Source organism: Haliaeetus leucocephalus, unplaced genomic scaffold (assembly GCF_000737465.1).
Source record: "Haliaeetus leucocephalus isolate CR32 unplaced genomic scaffold, Haliaeetus_leucocephalus-4.0 Scaffold848, whole genome shotgun sequence".
NCBI classification, from domain to species: Eukaryota; Metazoa; Chordata; class Aves; order Accipitriformes; family Accipitridae; genus Haliaeetus; species Haliaeetus leucocephalus.
In genome coordinates, this window is record NW_010973284.1 from 13,855,218 (window position 1) to 13,879,416 (window position 24,199).

Below are 24,199 nucleotides of genomic sequence, written 5' to 3' on the forward strand. Positions count from 1 at the left end.
CCCGCCCGGCGGGAGGGAGGGAGGGAGGTGCCGGAGCCTCCCCGGCGGCGTGGCCGTGGGCGGCGCTCGGCCCTCGGGGCCGGCCCGGCTGCGGGGAGCCCCTGGTTCGGGCAGGAACGACCTCGACTGACCGGTTTCACAGAGCAACGGTTTATTAAAAGACCCAGCCCGGCGAAGGGTGTCCGCAACTGTTTCCAAAACAACGGGAGGAGAAGGCGGCTCTCCGGCAGGGGACAGGGCCTTATCCTCCCTGCCCGAACCAGCCGCGTCCGCAGGGTCGCAGGCCGTCCCGGCCCAGTGGATCCCGTCACGCCGGATCCCGTCACGCCGGGCACGACTGTTGTTGACAGGAACAGGCCGTATGGGCAGAAACTGTGCTCACGACGTCCTCGGACTTCTGGTCGAGCCTCGTCTGCCCTTCCAGGCTGAGAGTGGAGGCTGTCAATGAGAAACGAGGAAGAAGAGGTCGCGTGAGGGGGGTTTTGTACATCGGGGTGCTCCTGCGTTAGCAGGGACAACCTCCCGCTTTGTCACAGAATGGCAGTCGGACACACGGTTCCCGTTCTGCGGGCTCACCCGCTGGTACGCAGTGGAAGCCCACGGAGACGGGAACAGTCCTGGTTGCTGAACAGCCTTCTACGCAGCGTAGGACTGGCTCCATGGAGAAGCATTTTGCTGCCTTCTTCTCAAACGCAACCGGCTTCTCAATTTGGACAAATTTGCGCTGCAGCTTGCAAGCTGTAAGACACGAATTCTCTTAAAGCACCTACAGAATTTATATAAATAACTTTTTGGACTTAATTTGTGGAATTAGCAACAACTAAGACCAGTGGATGAACCAAGAGACGCAAGCTACGTGAAACTAATCTGATTAAGTGAGTTGATTTTCTGTCAATGGCTTAGGCTGTGAGAAAATCGGGTATATGGGGCGCAGTCCCAAGGACAGAGGCTTGCCAAATAGGATCTAGGTAGGAGACCGGTGTACAAATCAGAAAAGATACATGTGAAAACCTTGGTCAACTGACACTCAACTTTACCCCAACTATGACCGCACTTCATTTAGGGGCAGTAGTGGCTCCTAGACATCCGTGTATGCATTTCTGCACTGTGCCTAGCATTACACCTGCCTTGCCGTGGCTGAGTAGCTTAGTCCTCAAGCCTCTGTGATCCAGGCTCTCCTGGATCAGTCCCCCCAGGGGAGCTTGATCTAAATATATTTCAAAAATGCCACCACGTGCCCAGAGGGTTGGGTTCCACACAAAATGCTGTGCACCCTAATGTTATCAATATGTTCATGTTGGTTTTATATAGGACCTGGATAGTAAGAGCAATCATTCCCGGGCTGAAGGTTTCAGATTAAGTTCATCTTCAGCCTGAGGAAATTAAACCAGGTATTTCCCACCTCAAATACCCTCTAGTTTGATAGCTAGGGCTAGATTTTAATTTTTTTTTTTTTTTTTCTTCCCTGGGAAACTAAAAGCCTGCAAATAACAGAACGGAAATAAAGAATGAAACTATTAAGGATGACATAAGATGTCTTTTGTCAACAGTCAAGCTACCTACTTTTCATACTAACTTATCATTTTAGGGAGTTTTATGTTTATAATTTTATCTGGAACACACGACCTTCCGGTAACTACATAGTGCATAAGAAGTTGATACAAAACCGCAACAAAACCAGAACTTCCAGTGAACTACCAAACGCAGGAAAAACAGATTTATTTTTTTTTTAGTCTATGGACACTAATCACAAAAATAATGAAAAATAAGATGATTGTGCTACAATTAATACAAATTATCTATTCATGTGACTAATTAATTAGTCAAAGGCAATGACATTAATATATATTAGAATCTTAGTACCTCCAGCACAGGGGTCTTCTGAAATGATCCAGGACTGACCAAAACTCACTGCATCTTTAGCTAAATATCCACTGGGCATTTGATATTCCCTTTCCTTCTCAGCATCGTATTTCCCACAAATACCACATGTTTTTCCAGCCATCCAGAAAGCAACCTGAATCTTTGTGGCAATAAAGAAATTGTGCTTAATAATAAATAAACTTAATAATAATAAATGTACAATAAATGTACAATAAATGTACCTAAATGTTTTTCTTCTAAAAATAAAACCACTGAAAATAATTTTAAAAAATACCTCAAGTCTATGCCCATCATAATATAGTTTATCTATGCCATAATCTGGGGCTTTTAGTGACAGACCTTCCTTTTCGCTGCTGATCAGCATGCTTGCATCTGCAACAAAAAAGCAAAAAGGGATTTCTTTTAAAAGGAAGCTATTGTTTTAGGGTCCAGCCTGAACCACTTGTTAAATTCCTGGGGACTTAATGCAGACCCTAATGTATCTTGAAAGAAATGGGGGAAATAAGAAAGACCGTTTTGCTCCCTGCCCTGGAACAAGCCAAAGCTGTGTGACAAGGGTGGCCGTGACCAGGGCACATCTAGATGCTTGTTCTGTGGGTCTCTGTGATCAGCACAAGGTACCACAGCGTTGCGTTATTGGGTTTGTGCAAAGATACACAGGATCAGCACCTCTTTCTTTGCTCATCTTTCTTGCCACCCCCTATGAAAGCTAGCATGAAGGTATGTTAAAATCACCTCATTGTTTCTCGAATTAGGGCAGTCTTAATATCTTGAGAGAGGTTTGCAGGATCATGTCCTCTCCTTCTTCAAAAGATGAGAAAAGATTAAACAAAATATAAAGATGAGTCTCTTACCAGAATTAGATGTGTATGGAACATCTGTTGGGGCTTGAACACCATTAATCTTCAACTGGATGAGTCCATTGGAAACACACATGTCAACCTCACTTTAAGTAAAGGAAATGAGTATAAACAAATGCTTGTCCTTTGCTCTACTCAGCTCACAATTTCTAGTCCTGGTAGAACCAACACTGCAGGATGCTCATATCATTCTGGCATGAATCACCTACTACCCTTTGGGCGGAAGATTGAGAAAGCCCAGGAAAGCATGCCAGGAGTGCTCACAATACACCTTTCCCTGGCTTTACTCATCTCGGAGTGTCTGCTTGTGGCCACGGTTCAGGCAGGAAGACACCAGGCTACAGGGACCCTTGCCGCGGAACAATATAATTGCTATTATGTTCGCATAAATTGAAGGTGCTTTACATTTCAAAGGAAGATTGGATTCCCTACGGTGGTTCTCTTACAGCCTGAATAGCCTGTGTATTGTAGTATTTTCTTCAGAGCAGTGTTTGCTCTAATGAAGAAATATGAAGCTCAAGCACATCAAAAGCACATCCATAGAGTTTTATGAAAAGATCAGGAATGTTACAGTGAGGAGGAATGTCTTTATCACAAAGACACAGTCTATAAAACAAGCATCCTTCTGTTCTTCCACAAAACAGGTGCAGAGAATACTAGTTTCTCTCCATTTCTCTAACATTATGGCACAGTTAGTTACACAATTTTCAGAAATAAATAATTACTTGTAATGAAACCTTACAGATCAAAGGCTATTTAGGAACTTTGAAGAATACTCCCTACAATGATTTTGGTATGCATAATCCCATACAATTTAGAGTATCAGACTATACTTTTAAAGAAGAACCTATGATGGCAGAGGCGATTGCTCCAAGATGAAACAAAGTGTGTCTTAAGTTAATTTCAAATAAATTAGAACATTATGCACCAAGGGATGACCTAAGAGAGTGCCTCTAATCTGGGATAAGTAAATCCCTTTTTAGTTATGTCCACTTCTCAACATCTCTGCTGAGCTGATTGTGGGTGCTAATTAGTTCTAATTATTAGCTTAGTGTAGGAGGCCAGACGAAATGATTACAATAGTCCCTTTTGGATTTATGGTTTATGTGTCTACCTAATTACTAAGAACCAAAATGAGATGGTTAAATGCTAACAAATTAATGAAGAATTTTGGGCAGTAAAGACTTTAGGTTACTGTGAACCTCAGATATATTTCAGAAGCACTTTTGAAAGACAAAGTCCCAAATCCCAGTGGCACTCCTAGAAGAAATCTTTCCATTGACATCAGTAATTTTTGCATGAGTCATATGCTAGCACCAATCTGCCCTAACAATCTGGTCTTCACATTTATAGCATATTCAGCTTGACATCTATTTGTCATTAAGTTTGCAATTACTTACTGGCTAGCAAGTCTGACATTTATTGCTGTAAGGTCAGCAGACTCCTCAAGTCTTTTCATCATCACCAGGAATTTCAGTTCTGGACTACAGTCCTGCACCAAGACATGGTAGCAATTTGCAGGCATTGAATAGTTAAATTCAACACTATTGAAGGTTGTGATTGTATTTTGGAAAACTGAACAACGAGCTGAAAAAAAAAAAATCAGTCAAAAGCAAGCCTTTTATATTTTGTATAAGACAGTTACTCTATTTTAGATTCGCAATTAAAAAAAACAAACCCAAAACCAAAACCATTTTCCAGTGTTACCTATTCCCACGTAAAAGCAAAATGATTCCTTCAGATGAAATATTGGATTTGTAGTAATACAAAAGCAAAACTTTGCCAGTCCCCAGGCAGCAGCACAACCCACTTATGATTCAATCGTTGTGTGAGATAAATTCTGCTCACAGCTGGTGCTGGTGCAACTCTCTGTTTGTGGCCTTTTGGCTTTTGTAACTTTGTTGTAGTCAAAAGAATTACTCAAATGTTGTTAACAGTTCACATATCATTAACACTAGAGGAAATTCACTAAAACACTGCTACCTTTATTGAGTCATAACCAGGATTAGAAGAAGTTAGAAGATGGTGAGGAAAAAGAGCCACACGGGAGTGAACTTTTCACTTTTTCACTGTAATGGTATTTTGCTGGAAATCCTATCAGCTCTGATTAGAAATTATTTTACAGCAGTTTTAATTAATATGGACTAGTTTTGGTGTTTACCAAAGAAATATGCATAGGTATGATATTAGCCCACTGATCTCAAGCAAAATGTGATTCCTTATCCCAGGATTACATAAAGCTTTTCCATTTAAAATTTACCCTAAGTGAGTATAATGTGATTAGCTCTTAATACAGCATTAATGAAACAATAATCCCCTCAAAATCAAGTGCAGGAGGTGAGATTAATGGATATACTTTTGAAGCTGTTTTAGCTTCTACATAACAGCGCTAATCAAGCAGAGCACCCCAAATTTGAGGTCATTTAGATGTCCCTCTCATAAATTTTGTAAAGCCTTTTTCTTCACAAGTAATCTCTGCAGTGAAGCTGAAATGGATGCATTTGGGAAAGGATGCATTTGGAATCACTATTTGGCATAGAACTGAATATTTAATCTTACTAATATAAGTTTCTTTTTCTTTACATCTTTGCAGCCTCACAGATTTTCATACAGAAAAATCATACAGATTTCAAGATGGGTTTATTTCTATCTGAAGTCCAACTGATTTTTTAAGTGAATGTAAAATAATTTCAAGTTATGTCAAAAGTATAAATCATATTTACAAAATCTGCAGAGTCAACCAGTGCTTGTGCTGATTGATAGTTAATTGCTGACCTTTAAGGTTTTCAATGACTGAAAGTGTTGCTTGGGAAAAGACATTCCGGTCAGAGGATGGTAGTTTTGAAATCGGTGTACCTCGACTTGAAGGGAATGGCAGGGGAAGCCTGATGGCTCTGTCATAAATTGTGAGCTGAAAATCAGTCAGAAAACAAACATGAATGTAAATGCAAAATACAGTGTAGAGATGATGTAGTGTTTCCCTATAATGTTCAAAGAGGACCGTACTGACTGAAATCTAAATTAGAATCTAGATTTAGGTCAGAGCTAAAAAGAAACCAAGTCCTCTGTCTAAAGCATGAAATAGCTCTACAGTTTGACACATCTGCAACCTATAGAATAGCAGGGCTATAAGTGAAGTTTTATATTCACCAATTTGCAGCTTATTTGGGAGTTGTACATCACATTTGCTCACAGTCCGAACAGTTCGTTTACCTGAGATGCACACCTTCTCCTTGCCTATATGTTGAGGGCTGCTATTTGGCCATCATGCTCATCTATGGCCTGGTTTTATTATCTTTTCCAAGGCACAGGAAAACCTGTCATCTTCCTGAAGATTTGGGGAGGAGTGGTCTTTTTAGTAAGTTATTGTTAGTGTGCTATAAATCGTGATGGTTGTTTTGTAACCTGTTTCTTATTTCATGTGTTTGCATGCTAAATGAGAAAGAGAACTGTGTTGTAAGGTATTTTCATAATGGAACTAACTGCGTGAGTATAATGTCCTTGTGATGGGAGCTTCTTTATAGTTTAATAAATTAAAAAAATAATAATCAGTGGGTTAAAAAAGCCATTAACTTTTGATTTCATAAGTACTGAATGCCCCAGGAGAAAAGATAGTGGAAATAGTTACCTCAGGTAGCTTGAGGACCACATCACAGGTTCTTGGAGATGTCAGAGCCATAACCAAGGTTGCCCAGTGAGAGGGACCACGCTGTTGCCTTTGGGAATACCCAAGCACATATGCAGCTCCTGGAAGAAATGAGTAGAACCTGGAAAAGGAAGTAAGTGATTAAAATGCTCTTTGAAAAAAATTGTTTATTATTCGTTCGACCTAAAATACCCCCATAAAGCAATATGCATTCTGTGTTAGACACGTTTTGTATCAGGGTTTGGTAATACATGATGTTGTGTATGGGAGGAAGGGCAGGCAGGTTTTAACTGTTAATCATTGAAATGGTCTTCAGGAGACTGGATGGCAGAGTGATATGAAAAGTATAGCCAACTTGTTTTAAACGTATTCAGAGTTAAAAATAGGCACAGATTACATAAAAACTAAAATACTAACATGCAAAAAAATAGAAGACCTCATATTAATGTGTCAGTCCTGTGGTGGTAGCTTTTAGCAAGGATCCTTCACCCACTGTCAACGAGTTGACCAAGGGATCTCTATGATTGGGTTCCCTTACAGGCTTGGGACTCAAACAGAGAAATACAGAAAATATTCCTTTTCAAAAAGGCGTAGTCTCAGAGCAGAAAAAAGCTGAGTTCTGTAGCTTTGCTCCAGGGTAGTCAATTGGATGGTTTCACTCCCTCTAATAAGGGCAGATAACAGCACTTCAGGTAATTCAACCTAATATGAAAAATTATCCTCTTCAGTGGACATTTGTTTACCAAATCACCTGTATGCCTTTAATGTGAAAGCTTGTGTTGCATGCATATTTAGATAACTGAGTTGTATGTGTCTGTATTTTGGTAGTACTATGAAAAAAGATTAGGCTTTGATATGGATATGTATGTTATTGTGGGCAAATGCATGTATGAATACAATGAATGAATGAATACAGTGGATACTATATGTATATGGATAGACACATATGTGAACTGAACCCAGCAGTTATAGTTTTCTTACACTGAGTGTCACACAACATTTGCTATTTAGTGTACAACAAGCCTTGTAGGAAGTATTTGTATCACCTTCTTCAGAAGCCGGAGGTAAGGTGCCTACATTAGGAAATTACTCTCCTGGTACAGTCAGTAAGAGACAGACTCCTTCAAAGAACCAAGGTTAGGCTTCTGCTCTGAGCCTCCATCAATTAGGAAGCATCAGGAGATCAAATTCCTAATTCGGGCACTTTAAATTAAAAGTCTGCAATAGATTACGTGAATCCCATCATCTCCTTTCTTTCAAGGAGCTGTTTTAGTTTTCCTGCAAACAAAAATGCGCTACGCTTTGAGGGAATGAATACACAGAAAAAACAGACACATGTAATCTGATTTTATAATATCATACTGATTAAGGGGAATTTTTAGAGCTCAGAAATTGCAGAACTGAACCTGTAATTATCTGGAGCATTGGCACAGGTGAATTTTTCAAAAACGAAAGTAAAATCTCACCATTTTGCAGTTGTTCGGACTATTGAAGGTACTTTTGGCCACTCCAGCTTCACCTGCATAGCTGGATAAGCAGCATATTGCCCTGTTGCAATCTGAGTAGCAATCTGGTAGTCCTGGCAATTTTCACCCCATTTAAGAGAACCCTAGTAGAGGGGAATATATATATATATTTATATAAAACATAGTAAGATCATTATATTTCATTTACATTTGAGCTGATCATTATTTTAAACTTACTGATACTTTATGGGAATTTATTGCTGAAGCATCAGCACAGAGTTTCCATCTACTCGATCCTGTGATGCTTGAAACAAATAACTGTATCCTCGATCTCATGGGTTGTGTATCAGTGTACAGTACAAGCTGTAATCCCGTCGGCTGCTTGTTTCTGTGGATGGCACGAAGGACTGCAGCCAGGATCGGTGGCTTGCTGTCTCCCAAGAATTTAGGCTTAAGTCAGTAGAGAGGAAATAGAGACCAAAGACATAAGCAAAGTATTAATATTACTATATTAAAACCACAGATAAAAAAATATTTGTAAAGGAAAAGTTTCATTCAGGAAGTCTTTTTATGTGAAGTACGGGACAGCATCATAGACCACCGCTCAATTTGTTCAATTCATACGTGGTTTTGCCACAGCCTTTCAAGGGAGAGCTGTTGCAACCTATGCAAGTAAAACAGTAGTGTTAGGAATCTTTTTGTAAGTAATTTCAGTGTAACAAAAGGAAGTATGGAGTAAGACCCTACTGTATAAAGAACCAATATTACCCAGCTCAGCTGGGTAGTTTAGCTAATAGTCTTTTTGATAAAATTCATTTAACCACCTGTTTAAAGCCGTGATAATTTGTGTTGACAGAGGGATCTGTTCAGTGCAGTCCAAAGTGGGGTACTTGCGCAAGGAGCAGCACGTGGCCCCGTTCAAAGTCGGAGCCTTGCGCCAGCAGCAGCAGCCGCTCGGGCGGTGACTGCCCTACCTGAGCTGTGGGACAGGAGTCCCCACCTGGCCAGGGGAGACCTGCAGGTGGGATGAGCTGTGGGGCAGCGGGTCCTCCCTGGGCTGCCAGGCGCGACTGACAGAGACCCACAGAAGGGTCAGGTGAGACAGAGCCGGCGAGGGCTTAGGGGGAAATGGGGAAAGAGCAAGGCTGTGGCTGAGCAAGAAGGTGTATGTGGCGAGAGCGTTGGGGAAGGCTGGGAAGAGTTCAGGGAAGTAGTAATGTGCTGAAAAGACAGACGAAAGAGGTGAATTCAAGTTACACCGAAACGGGTGGGGGAGAAGGTAGATCTGGCTGCCTTTTTTCTGCAAGCTACTTGCGCTAACAACTGGGACCGGGAGCTGCTGGTGCAGAGGGGGTGCCTCAGCAAAGTAAGGTTTACTATTTTGTAGGCATGTAGGTCATTGTCTGAAATGTGTGAAATTTTCCTTTGATGAAATCTGCTCGAGATTCCATCAGTTTTTACAATAGTTCTTACAGAAGGACCAGGTACCCTTAACTATTTACTATGCAGTCATTCCTCGATAAACACCTGGATTGCTCTCAAAGTTGGAGCATTACTGCAAAATCAAGGTCTTTTCAAAAGCCTTGCATGGTCTTGCTAACATGAACAGAAATACTTGGCAGTGAAGACCTAATGGACAAAAGAGTGGCAGAGTCAAGTCCTGAATGCAATAAAAAATATACCTGAAACCTGTTTCTGATCAAGCAGGTCAGCACTTCTAAAGTGTTCTCCTTTTTATAGTGAATTATTTACTGAGTAACAGAGATTTCAACATACTCAGCAATACATTCCAGTTTCATTTAAAAATATAGCCTGTATTGAGTGAATATTAAAAAACATTCAACTGCTATCCAGTGTGCGCACCTTTATAAAACAGGAAACAATTTGTTTTCTTTCTATATATTATGCAATATGCTAAATCACCATATTTTTTCCTATTCTGTATAAACATACAATAACTGGAAATCCAAAGTAGATGTTTTTATTTCTTGTAGATTAAGACACTCACCTGAGACGTGGCTCTAGAGATGCCTTCACCACTAACTGAAGAAGAGGAGGAGCTGATGCTGCAGTTCAGGACTTCCCTTCCTGGGTCCTGCAGAAACAGAGAATCACCTTGAAGCAAGTTGTTTAGCATTGGAAGTTGTTGCAGAATTAATTTCTCATATTTTTATTCTCAGAGAACTAAGCTCTAATTGCAGCAAAGTTAGTGAGAGCAGTTGTAGGCCCTGCTCATAGTATAAGCAGTAAATGTACCTGTTTATCTGCTGGCTTGAACCAAAACCGGTAAACAGGTAGATTTGCCTGTGAAAACAGATAGTATGTAAGAGGATCTAAGAGAAGACAAAGGCTTTTGACAAATGCATTAAAAAGTTCAGTATTGAGTATGGGAAAAAGGCAAAACAAAATTACATTTTTTAAACATTTTAAACTGAAATCTTCTGGAATGTGAAACTTCTGAGCTGAAATGCTTCAGAGAACCAGAGAGGTTAAAAAGGGGAAAAAGCTCTACTAGGTGATTACCTCAACAGGTGAGTCACCCTCAACAGTCTGTTTTCTCTTTCTTTGGTCCATGCTCTATAGGCACAATTTCCTGATGTACAAAAGTATTCACTACAAGATATAGAAAAAGTTCTAGCCTGGGTGAATTACCTGTTGCTTGGAATATTCAGTGTTCTCACTGCAGTGCCTATCTCCAGAGTGGTCTTTGCTGCTGCTGCAGATTTTGCTGCTAGTAGTGCTGACACTACTGCTGCTGCTTCTCCTGCCACTGCTGCTCCTGCTGCTGCTCTTGCTGCTGCTGCCACGCTTCTTCCCAGATTGCCTTATTTCATCTTTCTTGTATTCATTTCCAGGCTCTTTACCATCAGCAGAGGAAGCAGTGGAAGAAGAGGATGAGCTGGAGAGGGGACTTGCAATGGGTTTTGCCCAGAGGTCCATAACTGCAATCTTTTCTTTACTCTGAATCCGTTTCTTACGGCGCCGTGTTTTATTTGCAACCTCCAAAAACAGTTCAAAGTATTATGAATTTATAGCTTGTTCTGTAACATTCCTCTGGGTGTCAGACAAGCTGCTCACCACAGGCTTTCAAGGAAATACAACTTCCTGGCCCTGCACACTGCAGAAGCTACACCAAAACTCAGCTAGACCCATTCCTCCCAGCCAAAATCCTTGCTTTCTCATGCCAGTTTTCCACGCTGGAAACCCTTGGCTTCATTTATAGGAAAATATTTCCCTCTCCAATGCTCATAGGCTCTTACCTGGAACACATTTTCAATGCCTAGAATCTTCTTCAGTTTAGCTTGAATGTCCTCGTACAGAGATGTCTCATCCTCTTCCTTAGGCCCTGAGCTTGCTACATCAATTACTTTGGAAGCTGCTTTGGATCCTGCCTGAATCTCCAGCTGTATTTTGTCAATATCAGCATCTGTGTGAACTAAAGTCAAGATACTTACATTCCAGGGTTCTGCTGCTTGAGCAGCATTCACAGAGATTGACAGAAAAGCTTGTTGTCATGACTGTACCTGGCTTCAAAACTATTTTGGCTTCAAGTTCTCCAATTAATTTGTGCAGATAGGTATTTCTTAAGAAAGCAGAATTTTGTGACTTTAGGCTGAGACAAGCAGAACATCCCAAACTCTCAAATTTTCTACAGAAGTTGCGTGCATAAAATCTTCCTCCTATGCTGTGGTGATGTGCTTCTTCTGAACTTTGCTTGGATATCACACTAGGAATATTGCTTTGCTGCATTAAACAAAAATATGACAAACAAAGATATTTTCCACAAAAAAATTGTCACAGCTCCTAAAGTCTTTCCTCCTATTAATGAAGGGAATGATGGCAGTCCTGCCTAAGTAAGGAAGTGTTGCTTAAAATTAGAGATCCAAGCACTGGAAGCAGTGGGTCTTCCTCCAATGTGCTCTGTGGAAGAGGACAGGTCTCCTGCCCAGCCTTTCCCAGGCAGCCTTTCACAAGCATGCTTCCCAATGAGAACCTGCAGGGCTCTTTGGAGGGGCTACTTCTCTGAATCAGTTTTGGGCTACTTGCCCTCCTGTTGCAAGTCAACCTATCCTTCCCACTCCAGCCTCAGAAGCTGAAGAGCACGTAAGAGAATGGGCTTCTGCAATCCACTGCAGGGATTACCTCAGGATTTGGGAAGAAAAATGTATATCCTGCCGAAGAGCCATCTTTCCCACATTGCTCTGGCTTGGAAAAAAACGGGTATTGTACAAAGGCTATGAATTTCACACACCCTCCCCATGACTGTAAAGAAATAGGAAGACATGCTGTCAAAGCAAACTCTACCTGCATGAGATGATGAGAGTGAGCAGACTGTGAACGATCATGTCTTGAACCCATTGGGACTTACGTTAGGCTTGGTTTGGGATATGTCAGGCACCTGCTGAGTCTCACAGTTTCTGTGTTTGTGAGCTGGTTAGCCAGCTGCTGTGTTGGAGGCGCTCAGCCCCTCTGAGGAGCTGTCTGTTCTTTACCTGTGCAATACTGATGGTGAAAGGCCTCCTTACCTTCCAGCTGCCAGGTCTTGAAGAACTTTCTGATGGCTGAAATGGCTCATTAGAGATACTTGGTACTTCTCCTTTGGGGAGAAGCTGGGATTTCTTTTCGTAATCTATTTCTTCCATGTTCCTTGAAATAGCATAAACTTCACTCCTGTGGAGGTGATAAATGGCACAAAAGTAACATCTTCTAATTTTGCTTACCTGTCTTTGCTGGTACAAAAAAGACAATACTAAGCTTTATGTGGCTGCCAAGGTATGGCAGGGCCTAACAAGGAGCTGTATGTTCATGATTTTTTAACGGGGAGCTCACAATCAGTAACACATAACAAGCAAAATGCAACAAGCTTTTCTGTACCTCACAGCAGCAAGCTCAACCTCCTGATGGCAGGGAGGGGTTTCAATCTTCAAATTTTTCTCTTTCATATTTATCTTGGCATCAAATTTCATTGTAGTGTTGGCACTGAACTCTGCATGAAATTCAAGACCACTCTGGAAGTATTGTGTATTAATCCCCATCATTGCAATCATATGAAAATATGCCCTGAAGGAGTGGAAATAAAAACATGCATAATTACAGATTAATATGCACATATTTAACTTTGAAATGCAAAATTGCATTTTCACGCTGTTCTGTTTATTGTAAGAGCTATTACTGATGGATGAAGAAGTATCATAACAAGATCAAAAAAGGCTGAAGTGCCACTGGAAAAGATGAAGGGATTTATCTGATGAACAAAGCTAACATGGACCCTTTCACTGCTTTGTCACTGTTACATTGCTTGAGGACAAGCTAACCCCAGACTCTCCTAGCTTCAGGTTGTGCCTAGTTTATTATTATTATCACGATTATTATTATCATTATTATTACTATTATTGATATTAGTACTGTTGCTTTTGCATTTGGTTTTGCAGATCCAGAAGCATTTCCCTTTTCCCCCTGAATTTCCCCCAGCTTGTGCCAGGTGGTGATGTGATTCTATGTGGAACTTGTAAAAACCTGTTCATACGTAAGCAAATATATCTTCACAGCTTAGTATCTTTAGTCACTGAAGAGGTACAAATGTGAGCATTTTTAGCGATGGCAGAACAGTACAGCATCCTGTGGGATACAGTGCACATTGCTACATTTGCAGGGTTGTAAAGCATCAGCTGACTGTGTTGCTTTCTCACAACTTCACTGCTCTGGACTAGCACAGCCATCCCAAATTTGGGACAACTAAGACTCCTATATAACAACATGCGATCACATATCTATTTCAAATATAAATATAAAGGCTTATGTGTGTATGTGAAAAGATACACCATTTTTACTTTGGCTTGATGTCAGCATGAATATCCATCTTGGTTTCCAGCAACTGTGAAGGTCTAAAATTGTCAGATAAAGGTGGTGATATCTGTATATCCACTGCAAAAGACAGACAGGAATTATATGAACAGAGAAACAATTAATGCTGGAGATGATACAATGTTTTCAATAAACATAGTAGTTAACACATGGGCAGTGCTTTAACATTTTGAAATACTTTACGTGATTATTTAAAGATTGCTACTCCAAACCAGAGTTATACCAATATGTCCAAGGTGAAACATGCTAATTACTTCTCAAACCTTTTGGAGGTAGCTGAACACTAATGTTTCCATATTACAAGAATATTTTTCAAGATTATAGAGGGATTTAATTTCAGTGGAGGGATTGGACCCACAATTATTGTGGGGAAACTGCTCAGATTGGCATCCCAAGCTCACCGTCAGCCGCAGCCTGGGCCAGCGCAACACCGCACAGACTGAGTTCCAGTGGCACACCGACCACCGTGGGGACAATGTGCCGCAGCTCGCCCGCCATTGCCGGTAGGGTCCATCGGCCTGAAATACCTCGCTGGACCTCTTCCACCACTTTTTTCACCAGTGGCTGCCAGTTTGATGATCCAGTTAGACTCTGAAAACAGAGAGATAGGTTAGGTAAGTAGGTAAGAAGACACAGGGAAGGGAAATTACTCAGCATCACAGACAAAAAAGGCAACAGCCTTGTCAGTACCATCATGATCTGCTGAATGGCGTCTTTATCAATGTCAGCAGAGGCGATCTCTTGGCCCAATACTTTGACATAAGCGGACACCAGAGGGTCTTCGGGAGGCAGTTCTTTCCATCCCAGTAGCTGTGGTGTTAAGGAGAGATGGAGAGAAAGGGAAGAAGCAGATAATGTCACTTAAAATACACTAATGTATTAGCAAAGAGTAGATCCCATCTGAAGGATGCTAACTGTGGTTCCTTAGCCAAAAAACTAATAGACATCTTACAGGTCTGAACCAATGTGGCCTTTTTTATGTTGCATAACTGACTTCAGTGGGATTTTTCCCATGTAAGAATGAAGTAAGGACTTGGTAATTTCTGCTGCTGTAAGTAGTGGGTGACACCTGAGTACTGATGAACAAAAATCTTGTTCAGTAATCATTTTAAAAGAGAAGAGCAACCACTTACTGTGTTTTAACATACACTTTAAAACACATGAATTTTGGCTACCAGCATCATCATCTTTTGTACTGTACATTAAGGGCTGACACATGTTGAGTGAAAAGGTGGCATCTGTTGACAGCCTAAGTACAATGTAAGTTCATCTTTTCATGACCAAACAGGATGACTGACTCCTTTTGCACTGAAACATCAAAGGGATGGCTCGGTGGGTGGGTGGGTGATGCCATCCCAGCGCTGGCACTAACTGTGTATTGCAAACAGAAGGGTGTGTGGAGACATACCGTTTTACCGAGTTCCTTCAGTGTCCTGTATGTATCATACTCAGCAAAGGGAATATTCTGCTTCCTGATAAGCTTGGTTAGGCCTTGCGATTGGAGAGCCACCTGTAGGAAACAGAGTCAGGCGTCACAGCCCAAGGACAAGAGAGCCCGGGAAAACCTTTGTGCCTAGTATTACACTCACCAAGGCCAGTCTAAATACATACTTCATGAAGCCATTGAACTTATAAGGCTATGTCAACCTGGCAGATGACTGCAAGCTATGGTTGCAGATGCTGAGGACGTGCTGAGCCAGCTTTGAATCAGTCAGCAGGAATAATTTTAGGGCAGTGCAGAGCTCAGCCCAGGCTGCAAAGCTTGCCCGAGCAGCTGAGTGAATACCTGCATGCTGTTACACGGAGCTTCATGCTGCTCTGGCTGCACTGCTGGCTGAAATTTAATTTCAGATGCTATTTCCCTGTACTTATGCAAAATACCCTAGATGCCATGTGACTTTATGTGGGCAGATGAATGTTCTGCTGTGTAAGCTTTCCTCTGCTCTCCTAGATTTTCATGACTATACTGAATGTGTTCATTGATGAATGTATGTGTCAAGAAGCCCAAATAAAAGAAGAAGCCTAAGTAAAATCATAATTACTATCTAAATTTTCTCTTCCACATCCGCCCTCACAGCCAGAGATGGAGTTAAAGACTACATCACAGTCCAAATGGCTCAGCAAGTAATACTGTCTGTAGCTGGCTTGCATCTAGCTGGCTGTTTTAATGAAATACTTACCTCAATAATATCCGTTGCAGTATTTGCATAATATCCTCTTACTTTTGTGATTATATCGGATGGAAACATGGTGCTGGGACTGTTCATTAGATAGACCCTCCAAATGGCACCAGCCTGATATTCAACTATCACAGGAATAAAAAGCAGCAGAGATTTTGGTTAGGGTCTCTGAGGTGTCTCGTGTATGTAAGCCAATGCAGGGTACATGCTATAGTAGATCACAAGGGGTTCTGTCAGGATTCAGTCCCACAGGTCCTCAATTTTGCAACCTTAAGAGGAGAACTTTGTTCTAGGGCAGAGTCAACACAACCACAGTAACTGAAGAAGGAGGCCTAAATCCATGTGCAAGCATCACTTTCCCCAGCAGATACCCAGAGAGTAGCAGAACACCCTCAGGGGATTTTGCATGTTAGGAGGCTCTTGTGCTTTTTTTATTTCAAGAGCACACTAAACTCACAGCCTGTGATTGGATTTTGGATGAAAATCACAGAATACAACAGAAGAATTTGGCTACATAAGCTGAAGCAGTGAACAAGGCACCTGGTACTCACAGGAATAATCGCCGACATGGATGACCTTGCTGTAACGATAGCTCAGCCTGTCAAGTCTGGGGCTCAGTAGTTTGATGGCAATGTTGCAAGCAGCAGATCTGAGTAATAAAGAGTTAAAATCATATGAAGACAGTTGACTGTGACGAAAACCTTAGAAAACTGCCAGAATAAAATCACTATTTGCTACTAAAAAAATGTACTTCTTCCTCTACTTACAAATTATAGAGCTGTGGGATCCTGCCTACTGCCAAAGCCTTCATGTGTGAATATGTGAAACTGGCTACTTGTAAGCTGGGCTCTGTCAGCAGCGAGATGGCCATAGCTGTTACAGTTGGAAGACCAGGCTTCGTTTCGAAGAGGACAACACAAGCCACCATTCGGACGTTAGGAGCAAGTGTGTTGTCCATAAAGACCTGGAGGGCGATCTCCCTTACCTACAGGAGGAAGATACAATCTGTGAGTACCTTATAACTTCTCAGTGAGAAGTGGTTCCTAAACCATGCATGTATGATCTGCAGTGAATGGAGAACAAAACCCTAAACAGAGACTTGAGCATGGGACCTGTCACTGAAAATGAAGATATTGCTGCGTGCACAGTGAACAGGGCTGGGAGAAACAGCCATTAGTAATGGGCCCAGTGTTACAGCAACTAAAGCAACTTCTTTCCCAGGATATCAGCAAGGATGGCGTGATGTCAGGAATTTGCAGGATGGGCAAGAGGAAGACCAGTAACTGAGAAATCTGCCCAGAGTTGCTAACATTACCTGATGGCTTTATTATTCCTGAATCACTAAGTCAACCCAAATCATACCCTGTAACACATTTGTTTAAATAATAATTTCAGTTACCTTTACAGGGTCTTTTCTGGCAATTTTCCTCAAGGCCAACACGGCATTAGCATGAATTCTGTTTGGTAATGAAGCTGCAGCTGGGGAAAATGTTGGCAAAAACTTCAGGATGCGTTTGATACTGGCCGGCTCTCCTGCATTGCCAATGGCTTTCAGGGCCAAAGCCATGTCTTTGGCATCACTTTTGCTGGTGGCTTCAGTAGCAAGGTTGTGGAGTGGCTGAAAACAGAGCAGACTGCGTTAATCTTATCTTGCAATAATGCATAACAATATGCATTGCCATAGCAAGCAAAACAAATGCTGGTGCAAAGCCCAGAATAAAGCTGTTCAGATTTTTCTCCCAGGAAATATCTCACCATCAATATCGGGAAGCCAAACGTGGAACATAGGAGCAAACTTGGTTTTCTCCTTACCCACTGTTGTAATTGATTTTAAATTGTGCCTAAGCCTGAGTGTAGGAGATAATCCTGGGTAGATACCTGCACCAGAGAGTCTGTTGCAAGTTCAAGAGCAGCCCTGAGCTGATGCCGGGTTCAGTCGTTGTCCCCTGGGGCACCTCCACCAGCCCTGTCAGCCTGCAGCGCCCAGGGTCTGCGCAGCTGCGGGATTACGCTTGCATATTTTTCACTTCCTATAGCCATAGCAAGTTTACTTAAACAGTTTTGCTGTTCTGAGAAGACAAATTACCCTTCTGGTGGCTTGGCTTTGTTTCAGTCTTTTTTGGAAGATTAAACATGTCAGACACCAACAGGCCATCTCAGTGCTGTGGTCCTTCTGAGTAAGGAGCCAGAGCTGCACAGTCCGAGGACAATGTCCTGAGTATTTCTGACAGTGATACACAACTATGTAGCAGGGCCTCTTTGGAAGTTCTAACCTATGACATATCTAATCTAGAGCTTTGCTTATATTCACACTTTAGTGCCTTTTAAATACATTTTTTAAGTACACTCTACCTAATGTAAAATTAGAGAGAAGAATCATAATTATTTTGCTTTAATCTTAAATTTGTCATACCAAAACTCAGTTTCAGGTTGTTTACAGGATCCATTATCCCCATGAGCTTCTACCACTTACATTTGAAATTCTGAACTGTTAAGACCAGATTTGTCAAAGGCATCAGCTTGGTGTTTCATTCTGTCTTTGCAATTTTGCAGGCAATCGCAGCTGAGAGTGAGGCATGTAAACAGCGAGTTACATAATTGCCAGCATTGTGAGAGCTAAATTAGAGGCATTTTAAAAACTGCTTCACCCCTTATGAATAAGAAATGAGAGTCACCTACCTGAAGAAGTTCATTTGGACAAAGTGAAGTCTGAGCACAGTATTTATTTACCATGCTACCATATCCCAGGTAAACAATTATTCGATGCATCGGTGCTTTCTGGATTTGGGGACAGGTCAAAAAAGTCTGCAGAAGAAAGAAGTAGCAGTCTTTAATGTTTCTAGTAATTAGAGCTGGTATTTAGTGAAAATTACATTTGAGAAATAAATAGATAAAATTGCTTTGGATTTTTCATAAATATTTTCAGAAGTTAAATCAAATGCTAGTCATTCAGCTACAATAAAAGTAAATAGACTTGCTCCAGTTATACTGTAAGTACTTTAGACTTTGGTTAGATGATATTATTTTCTTGTGTTTGTCTATTTAAAAAAAAATATTTGGGCAAAAAGAAATCAATAGAAATTTTCTTAGTATTTGTGGGTTTTAGCATCAAATACCAAAGCCATTAAAAAATTTTGGCAACAAGAGTTTGGAAAAATTTTCTAAAGCATTTCCCATTTTTCTTAACATCTTGCATTTCACAAATTTAGAAGGAAATATGTTGCATCTTTCACTTACAATCCTGTGAATTCACCTTTAAAAAGGAGTGAGAGGGACATAGAAGGAAGGTGCACAAGAAGTTGGGAGGGGACACAGCTGGGACAGCCGACCCCGACTGACCAAAGGGGTATTCCAGACCACAGCACGTCATGCTCAGCATATACAGCTGGGGGAAGGAGGAGGAAGGGGGAGACGTTTGGAGTGATGGCGTTTGTCTGCCCAAGTAACTGTTACGCGTGATGGAGCCCTGCTCTCCTGGAGATGGCTGAACACCTGCCTGCCCATGGGAAGCGGTGAATGAATTCCCTGTTTTGCTTTGCTTGCATGTGAGGCTTTTGTTTTCCCTATTAAACTGACTTTATCTCAGCCCATGAGTTTTCTCACTATTACCCTTTTTATTCTCTCCCCCATCCCACAATGGGGAGTGAGCGAGCGGCTGTGTGGGGCTTAATTGCTGGCTGGGGTTAAACCACAACAGCCTCTGATCTGAAATCCTGTCTGAAGGCAGTGCAGTTACCTGTAAGGAAGGTCATTGGCAAACTGTATCCACAAAGACTCAATTTGATCAAGGGTCACTATACGAAAAAGCTGGACCATTTGTAAGAACTTGGTTGAAGCTTCTTTAGTGGCTCCCTCCTCGTTATTCTGAACTAATTGCTGCAGCGTTTCTGTTAACTATGGGAAAAAACAGGCAGTTGGAAGGATCCATGTCTAAAATAATTATGTGATGACCTGTTAACGTTATAAACAATGAAAGAGTATGAAAAGTAAGCCTCTAATACCTGTAAATCTGTATTTTTAATCCTTATTAGAGGAATTGGCATCTGGAGTAGCTCTCCTGAGAAATGATAACGAAGACTCCCCTGGTTTTGCAGCTGAGTTTTTGGTGCACTGATGGGAGTCCTTTTAATGTCGACCAAAGACAGTTCTTGTCTTCAAGGGAAAGAAGGAAATGCATCAGTAGCCTTTAACCACATTGTGTGCATGGAGGACACGTACAGCGGTTGGAGCAGAGTGCCCAGCAGGACCATTGCATTGACCACAAACAGATGGTGCACTTCTCTGTGCCTTGCTCAGGATTATCTGGAAATGTCATAGGACTGGCGAGAGCTTTCGTTAGAGTTGACCAAAGTCTCTGAGAGGTTGAACAAATGTTTCAGGTGTCCCAGCAAAACACCCAGACAGCAGGACACAGGACCTGTCTGGGCATCCTGAGGGATGTATGGTACCTTGGCCCTTTTCAGCCCACAGGCCAGATGCTTCTTGTTAACTCACAAATCAACAGTGAATATGTTTTAGGCATCTCCTCCTGGCTCTGATAATCACAGCTACTCTAAGGACCTGCATGGTGCCTACCTTGCCTCCATGACTGCTGCCCCGTCGGGTTCATTGAAAGGAGAGATCTGGTACACCTGCTCAGACATAGCAGATGTCATCAAGGCCCCGCTGTCATCATACTTCATCTTGTAAGTGAACATCACCGTGCCCTTAACATTTCTGACTTTCTGGAAGTGCAAAGACACCTACTCAGAAATATGAACAGGCAGTAGTTAATTAGCACAGACAAGTCAAACTCCCTACTAGCGTCAGTGAGATGCACAAGAGTTTGGCAGTGGCTTATGCCTGAGCATGGTGCTGCTCATACCAGGGGGCAGGTGGGGCAGGGGCGGATGTATGCCATTCCCATGTTCTTCACCGCTTTCTCCTGGCAGTCCATCAGGTCCTTGCTTTTGGAAATGATGGCACGGTTATTCTTGCTGTCATCCTGGATAACATATCTGGTTTGGCAGATGCCTTCAATCCCAGCCTGTGAGTATTGATTAAACACAGTGAACTTTCCACTTGAAACAGCAATAAATAGGTCAAAGAAAATTGCGTGGGAAGTGTATATACAGGCAAATTACTATATAACAGTAGAATGAGAATAAAAGTAAAATCAGAATGAAAAAAACAAACCTCCTGTAGTTCATACACATTTTGTGACTTTTTGATGGTTATCTGCATCATGTTCAGAATCCCTCTCACTAGGTTAGTGCACAGGATGGGACAGTCCTCAGGGGCGAATATACTTCCAACCCTTCCATCAGTGTATTCAAACTTAAAGGCTTGGCTGAAGCATGCAGCAAGGGTCTCTGTGAGCCTCGAAGATGCAGTGAAGGGGTCCGTGGGCCAGAAGCCATTGTATTCCTCCAGCTTTGGTGATTGAATCTGTGAACAAAATTAGGAAAACTTTCATCCTGTTCACCATCAGTTTGAAATAGTGCAACGACAGGGAAACTGGGCACTTCCATTCCACGGCCAGACACAAGCCACTTGTCCAACACCACAGGAAACCTTCTTCCTCCTTGGGCCTCTGTGCTGGGCCTAGGAAGTGTCCTTGAAAATGCAATTTCCATGAAGGATTTCTGCCAGAAAAATAGGATTGTGCAAGCAGCATTCAAAACTTCAGCAAGTCTGGTGAGGCTTGCTGGGTGAATGAAACACCAGTTGCCAGCAATCTGTATGGAAAGGATACTCACCCGTTATCCCCAGATGCCCAGTAAGATCTCCCTTCAGCCTGCAAGGCAGCCAAGCCATTGCTCAAGCTCCCTGCCTAAACACATGGGGACTATTTTGTCTGCTGCTCCAGGTCCAGCACGTCACAGCTGATAGGGAAGCAGAGATGACCACAGGACCTCACATGGGAGATGGCCCAGCGGGAGATGACATCTCTTTCTTTGGAAGTGACTGTCATCATTTTGAGCTTATCAAGCTGCAAAGCTTGCGCACAAGTCCTTGACTGCTACCTAGTGGGAAGTGAGTGCCTGCATGCACGTATGTATCTAGTTGCATACACAATGTGCACACCTCTCACCCTTGAACACAGAAGTACACGTTCCTGCATAGAGGGAAATGGTGTGGGTTTAGTGCTCTGTTTCATTTTAGGCATTTATAATCAATGATGCAAGGGTGGCTTGCCTCTTGCCACATTTTCTCAAATTAAATCCTACTCAAGACTATTGTCTGCAATTGCTAAAGTTATAGCAACTCTAGCGAGGTTACACAAAGCCTGCAATTGCAGCAGTGTGTAAGGTTTGGTAGTAGGTATTCCTCCACGCTGTTTCAATAATATATGCAGAGGATTACGGACTGAGCAAACTCCTAGGATAAACACTAAGTGCCCTCTTACAGCTTTCTCCCCACGTGGTGTCTTCTAGATCCCTTTTCTGTGGTCTTTCATTCCATGCCAGTATTTTAAGCTGTTTTGTTTAATCTTTTCAATGAGTAACAGCGCTTCCAGATCTGATATCATTATGCCAAGCACAAGTATTACCATTAGAATTCTTCACATTTGAATTAATACCTATGTGAAGAATATCAAAAGGAAGATAATGGAGACAGATGGGACTTTCTCATGTGATATCTGAATTCCAGCACCAAGCTTTTCTGAGGCTATAGACCAGGTTGAAAAACATGGATATTTCATGCTTGAATTCTCATTTTCATATTTAAGCTTAGTGTTACCTTAGTTAGTAAGTTAGTAGTACTAGTTAGTTAGTAGTAAGATAGTTAGTAAAACTATCTTAAGGACAATTCTTTAAAGCAGCTGCCTGCCATATTTCCACATGGAGATGAACCTAAGGCAGCTTTAGTCGAGGGGGCTCAGGTACTGATGGCAGCAGAGCTGGAGAAGCTCTGGCTCCCTCCCGCAGAGATGCGGGCTGCGAGGAAGCCTGTGGCACTGCCTGTAGGTCACTACCAGTAACCCAAAGCAGTTTGGCTACAGCTGCAGACACTCCAGCGGTGCCCTCGGCTCTCCCCCAGCACGGCTCAGGGGTATGAGGTGCAAAGCTCAGTGCCCGTGTCCACAGCAGGGAAATCGTCACTGCCCGTCGGGATTTACCTGGAGAAGGTGGTCGCTGTGAGACACATAGGTGATCTCCAGCTTGCAGGTCAGCCTCACCCCTGCCATCGCCAGGCCTCTGCTGGGCAGCCCGTGAAGGATGAAGCTCTCGTAGCCATACAGGTAGGTCTTGCCGGTATGAAAAACAGGCTCTACAGAAAGAAAAATATAACAGAAACACCTCCTTCGCTATGTCTGTTGCAATGTTACTCGCAGGAACCACCCCAGCAAAGAAGGGTGAGGCTGCTACTGCCACAAAATAGGTGCAAGCGGCGGGCAGGGCACGGCCGTAGGGGAGGGCAGCGTGGGAGCTGCGTGCTGGCAGTGGAAGCACACTTACCGAGGTCCTGCTTCTGGCCCCCTGTGTGGGAGGAAAGAGAAGGATGCGTGAGAAACCCCCCATCTCTATGGATCCTTTCACTTATCAGTCATTTACTCATTGTGCTAATGGTTGGCAAACAACCAGTAATGGGCTCCCAGGGTACACCCCACACCGCGGGGACACCAAGCCCACGCCAGCCCCGCTTGCTAGCTACTGCTTGCTCGCCTTTTCCCCTGCCACTAAGCTTAGGCATAGAAATCTAATAGTTTACGGCCGAAGTCATAAAAGGGCTTCAGCAAATTAAGCTGTAAATAACCCTGAAAGGCCCTGAGGAGATGCAGTTTGCTCAGGACCACAGTGGACATCACGGCTCGGCAGTGCTGGTGAAGCTTCAACTTACCCACGAGGGCGAGCACCAGGGCCAAGATGAGTCCCTTCATGCTAAAAGCAACTGAAGACTGGAGGGGAAAGTGTGCGGCTTTTATAGAAGAATTATTAACAGGCACAGTGAATTTTGTTGAGTTATCAACTTTTTATCAAGCACTCACATCCTTTGAGGGAGAGGGGGTGAGGGACAAGGCACCGTCTGTTATTGCTGAGCCAAAACCATCACAAGCACTTTTGTTCTCATTTCACCAACTGAATGCACTGAAAGTACCTTCTGAAACAAGTGCTTAAAAGTATTAAAATAGAGTTAAAGCCAAAATATTTATTGTATAAGAAAAACTACTAATTATCCTAATTCGCTGGAAGCACCCAATGCTATTGCAGTCTGTGCTGACTTTGCCCAGGTTATCCTGACCTGACCATAAGGCACACAGCTTATCTAACTGATAGTGCCCCAGCAGGATTGTGCAAAATCCCCGGGCAGCCC

General features: G+C 42.4%; 1 protein-coding gene across 1 annotated transcript; it reads right to left on the minus strand.

Moving 5' to 3' along the window:
- Positions 1–322: 322 nt before the first annotated feature.
- Positions 323–23,765, minus strand: LOC104841224 (vitellogenin-2-like). Its single transcript, XM_010582741.1, has 34 exons — positions 23,726–23,765; positions 23,344–23,364; positions 23,004–23,155; positions 21,077–21,328; positions 20,766–20,927; positions 20,477–20,625; positions 19,903–20,053; positions 19,638–19,795; positions 18,581–18,740; positions 17,301–17,519; positions 16,669–16,886; positions 16,442–16,550; positions 15,902–16,015; positions 15,130–15,231; positions 14,412–14,531; positions 14,123–14,312; positions 13,688–13,781; positions 12,732–12,917; positions 12,383–12,527; positions 11,381–11,600; positions 11,117–11,292; positions 10,509–10,856; positions 10,113–10,160; positions 9,865–9,951; positions 8,094–8,306; positions 7,857–7,999; positions 6,373–6,511; positions 5,520–5,655; positions 4,145–4,331; positions 2,739–2,830; positions 2,159–2,256; positions 1,864–2,023; positions 577–738; positions 323–438 (listed from the first exon to the last, which is right to left on the minus strand). The coding sequence occupies exons 1-34, from the start codon at positions 23,763–23,765 to the stop codon at positions 323–325; spliced, it is 5,067 nt and encodes a 1,688-aa protein (XP_010581043.1).
- Positions 23,766–24,199: the final 434 nt, after the last annotated feature.

Excerpts from the sequence above, each read along its gene's own strand:
- LOC104841224 (XM_010582741.1), bottom strand. The coding sequence starts at position 23,765 with ATGAAGGGACTCATCTTGGCCCTGGTGCTCGCCCTCGTGG. Across the intron at positions 16,887-17,300 it reads CCAGAAAAGACCCTGTAAAG|GTAAGGGAGATCGCCCTCCA; the intron begins GTAACTGAAATT and ends TTCCTCCTGTAG. Across the intron at positions 14,313-14,411 it reads CCATTCAGCAGATCATGATG|AGTCTAACTGGATCATCAAA; the intron begins GTACTGACAAGG and ends CTCTGTTTTCAG.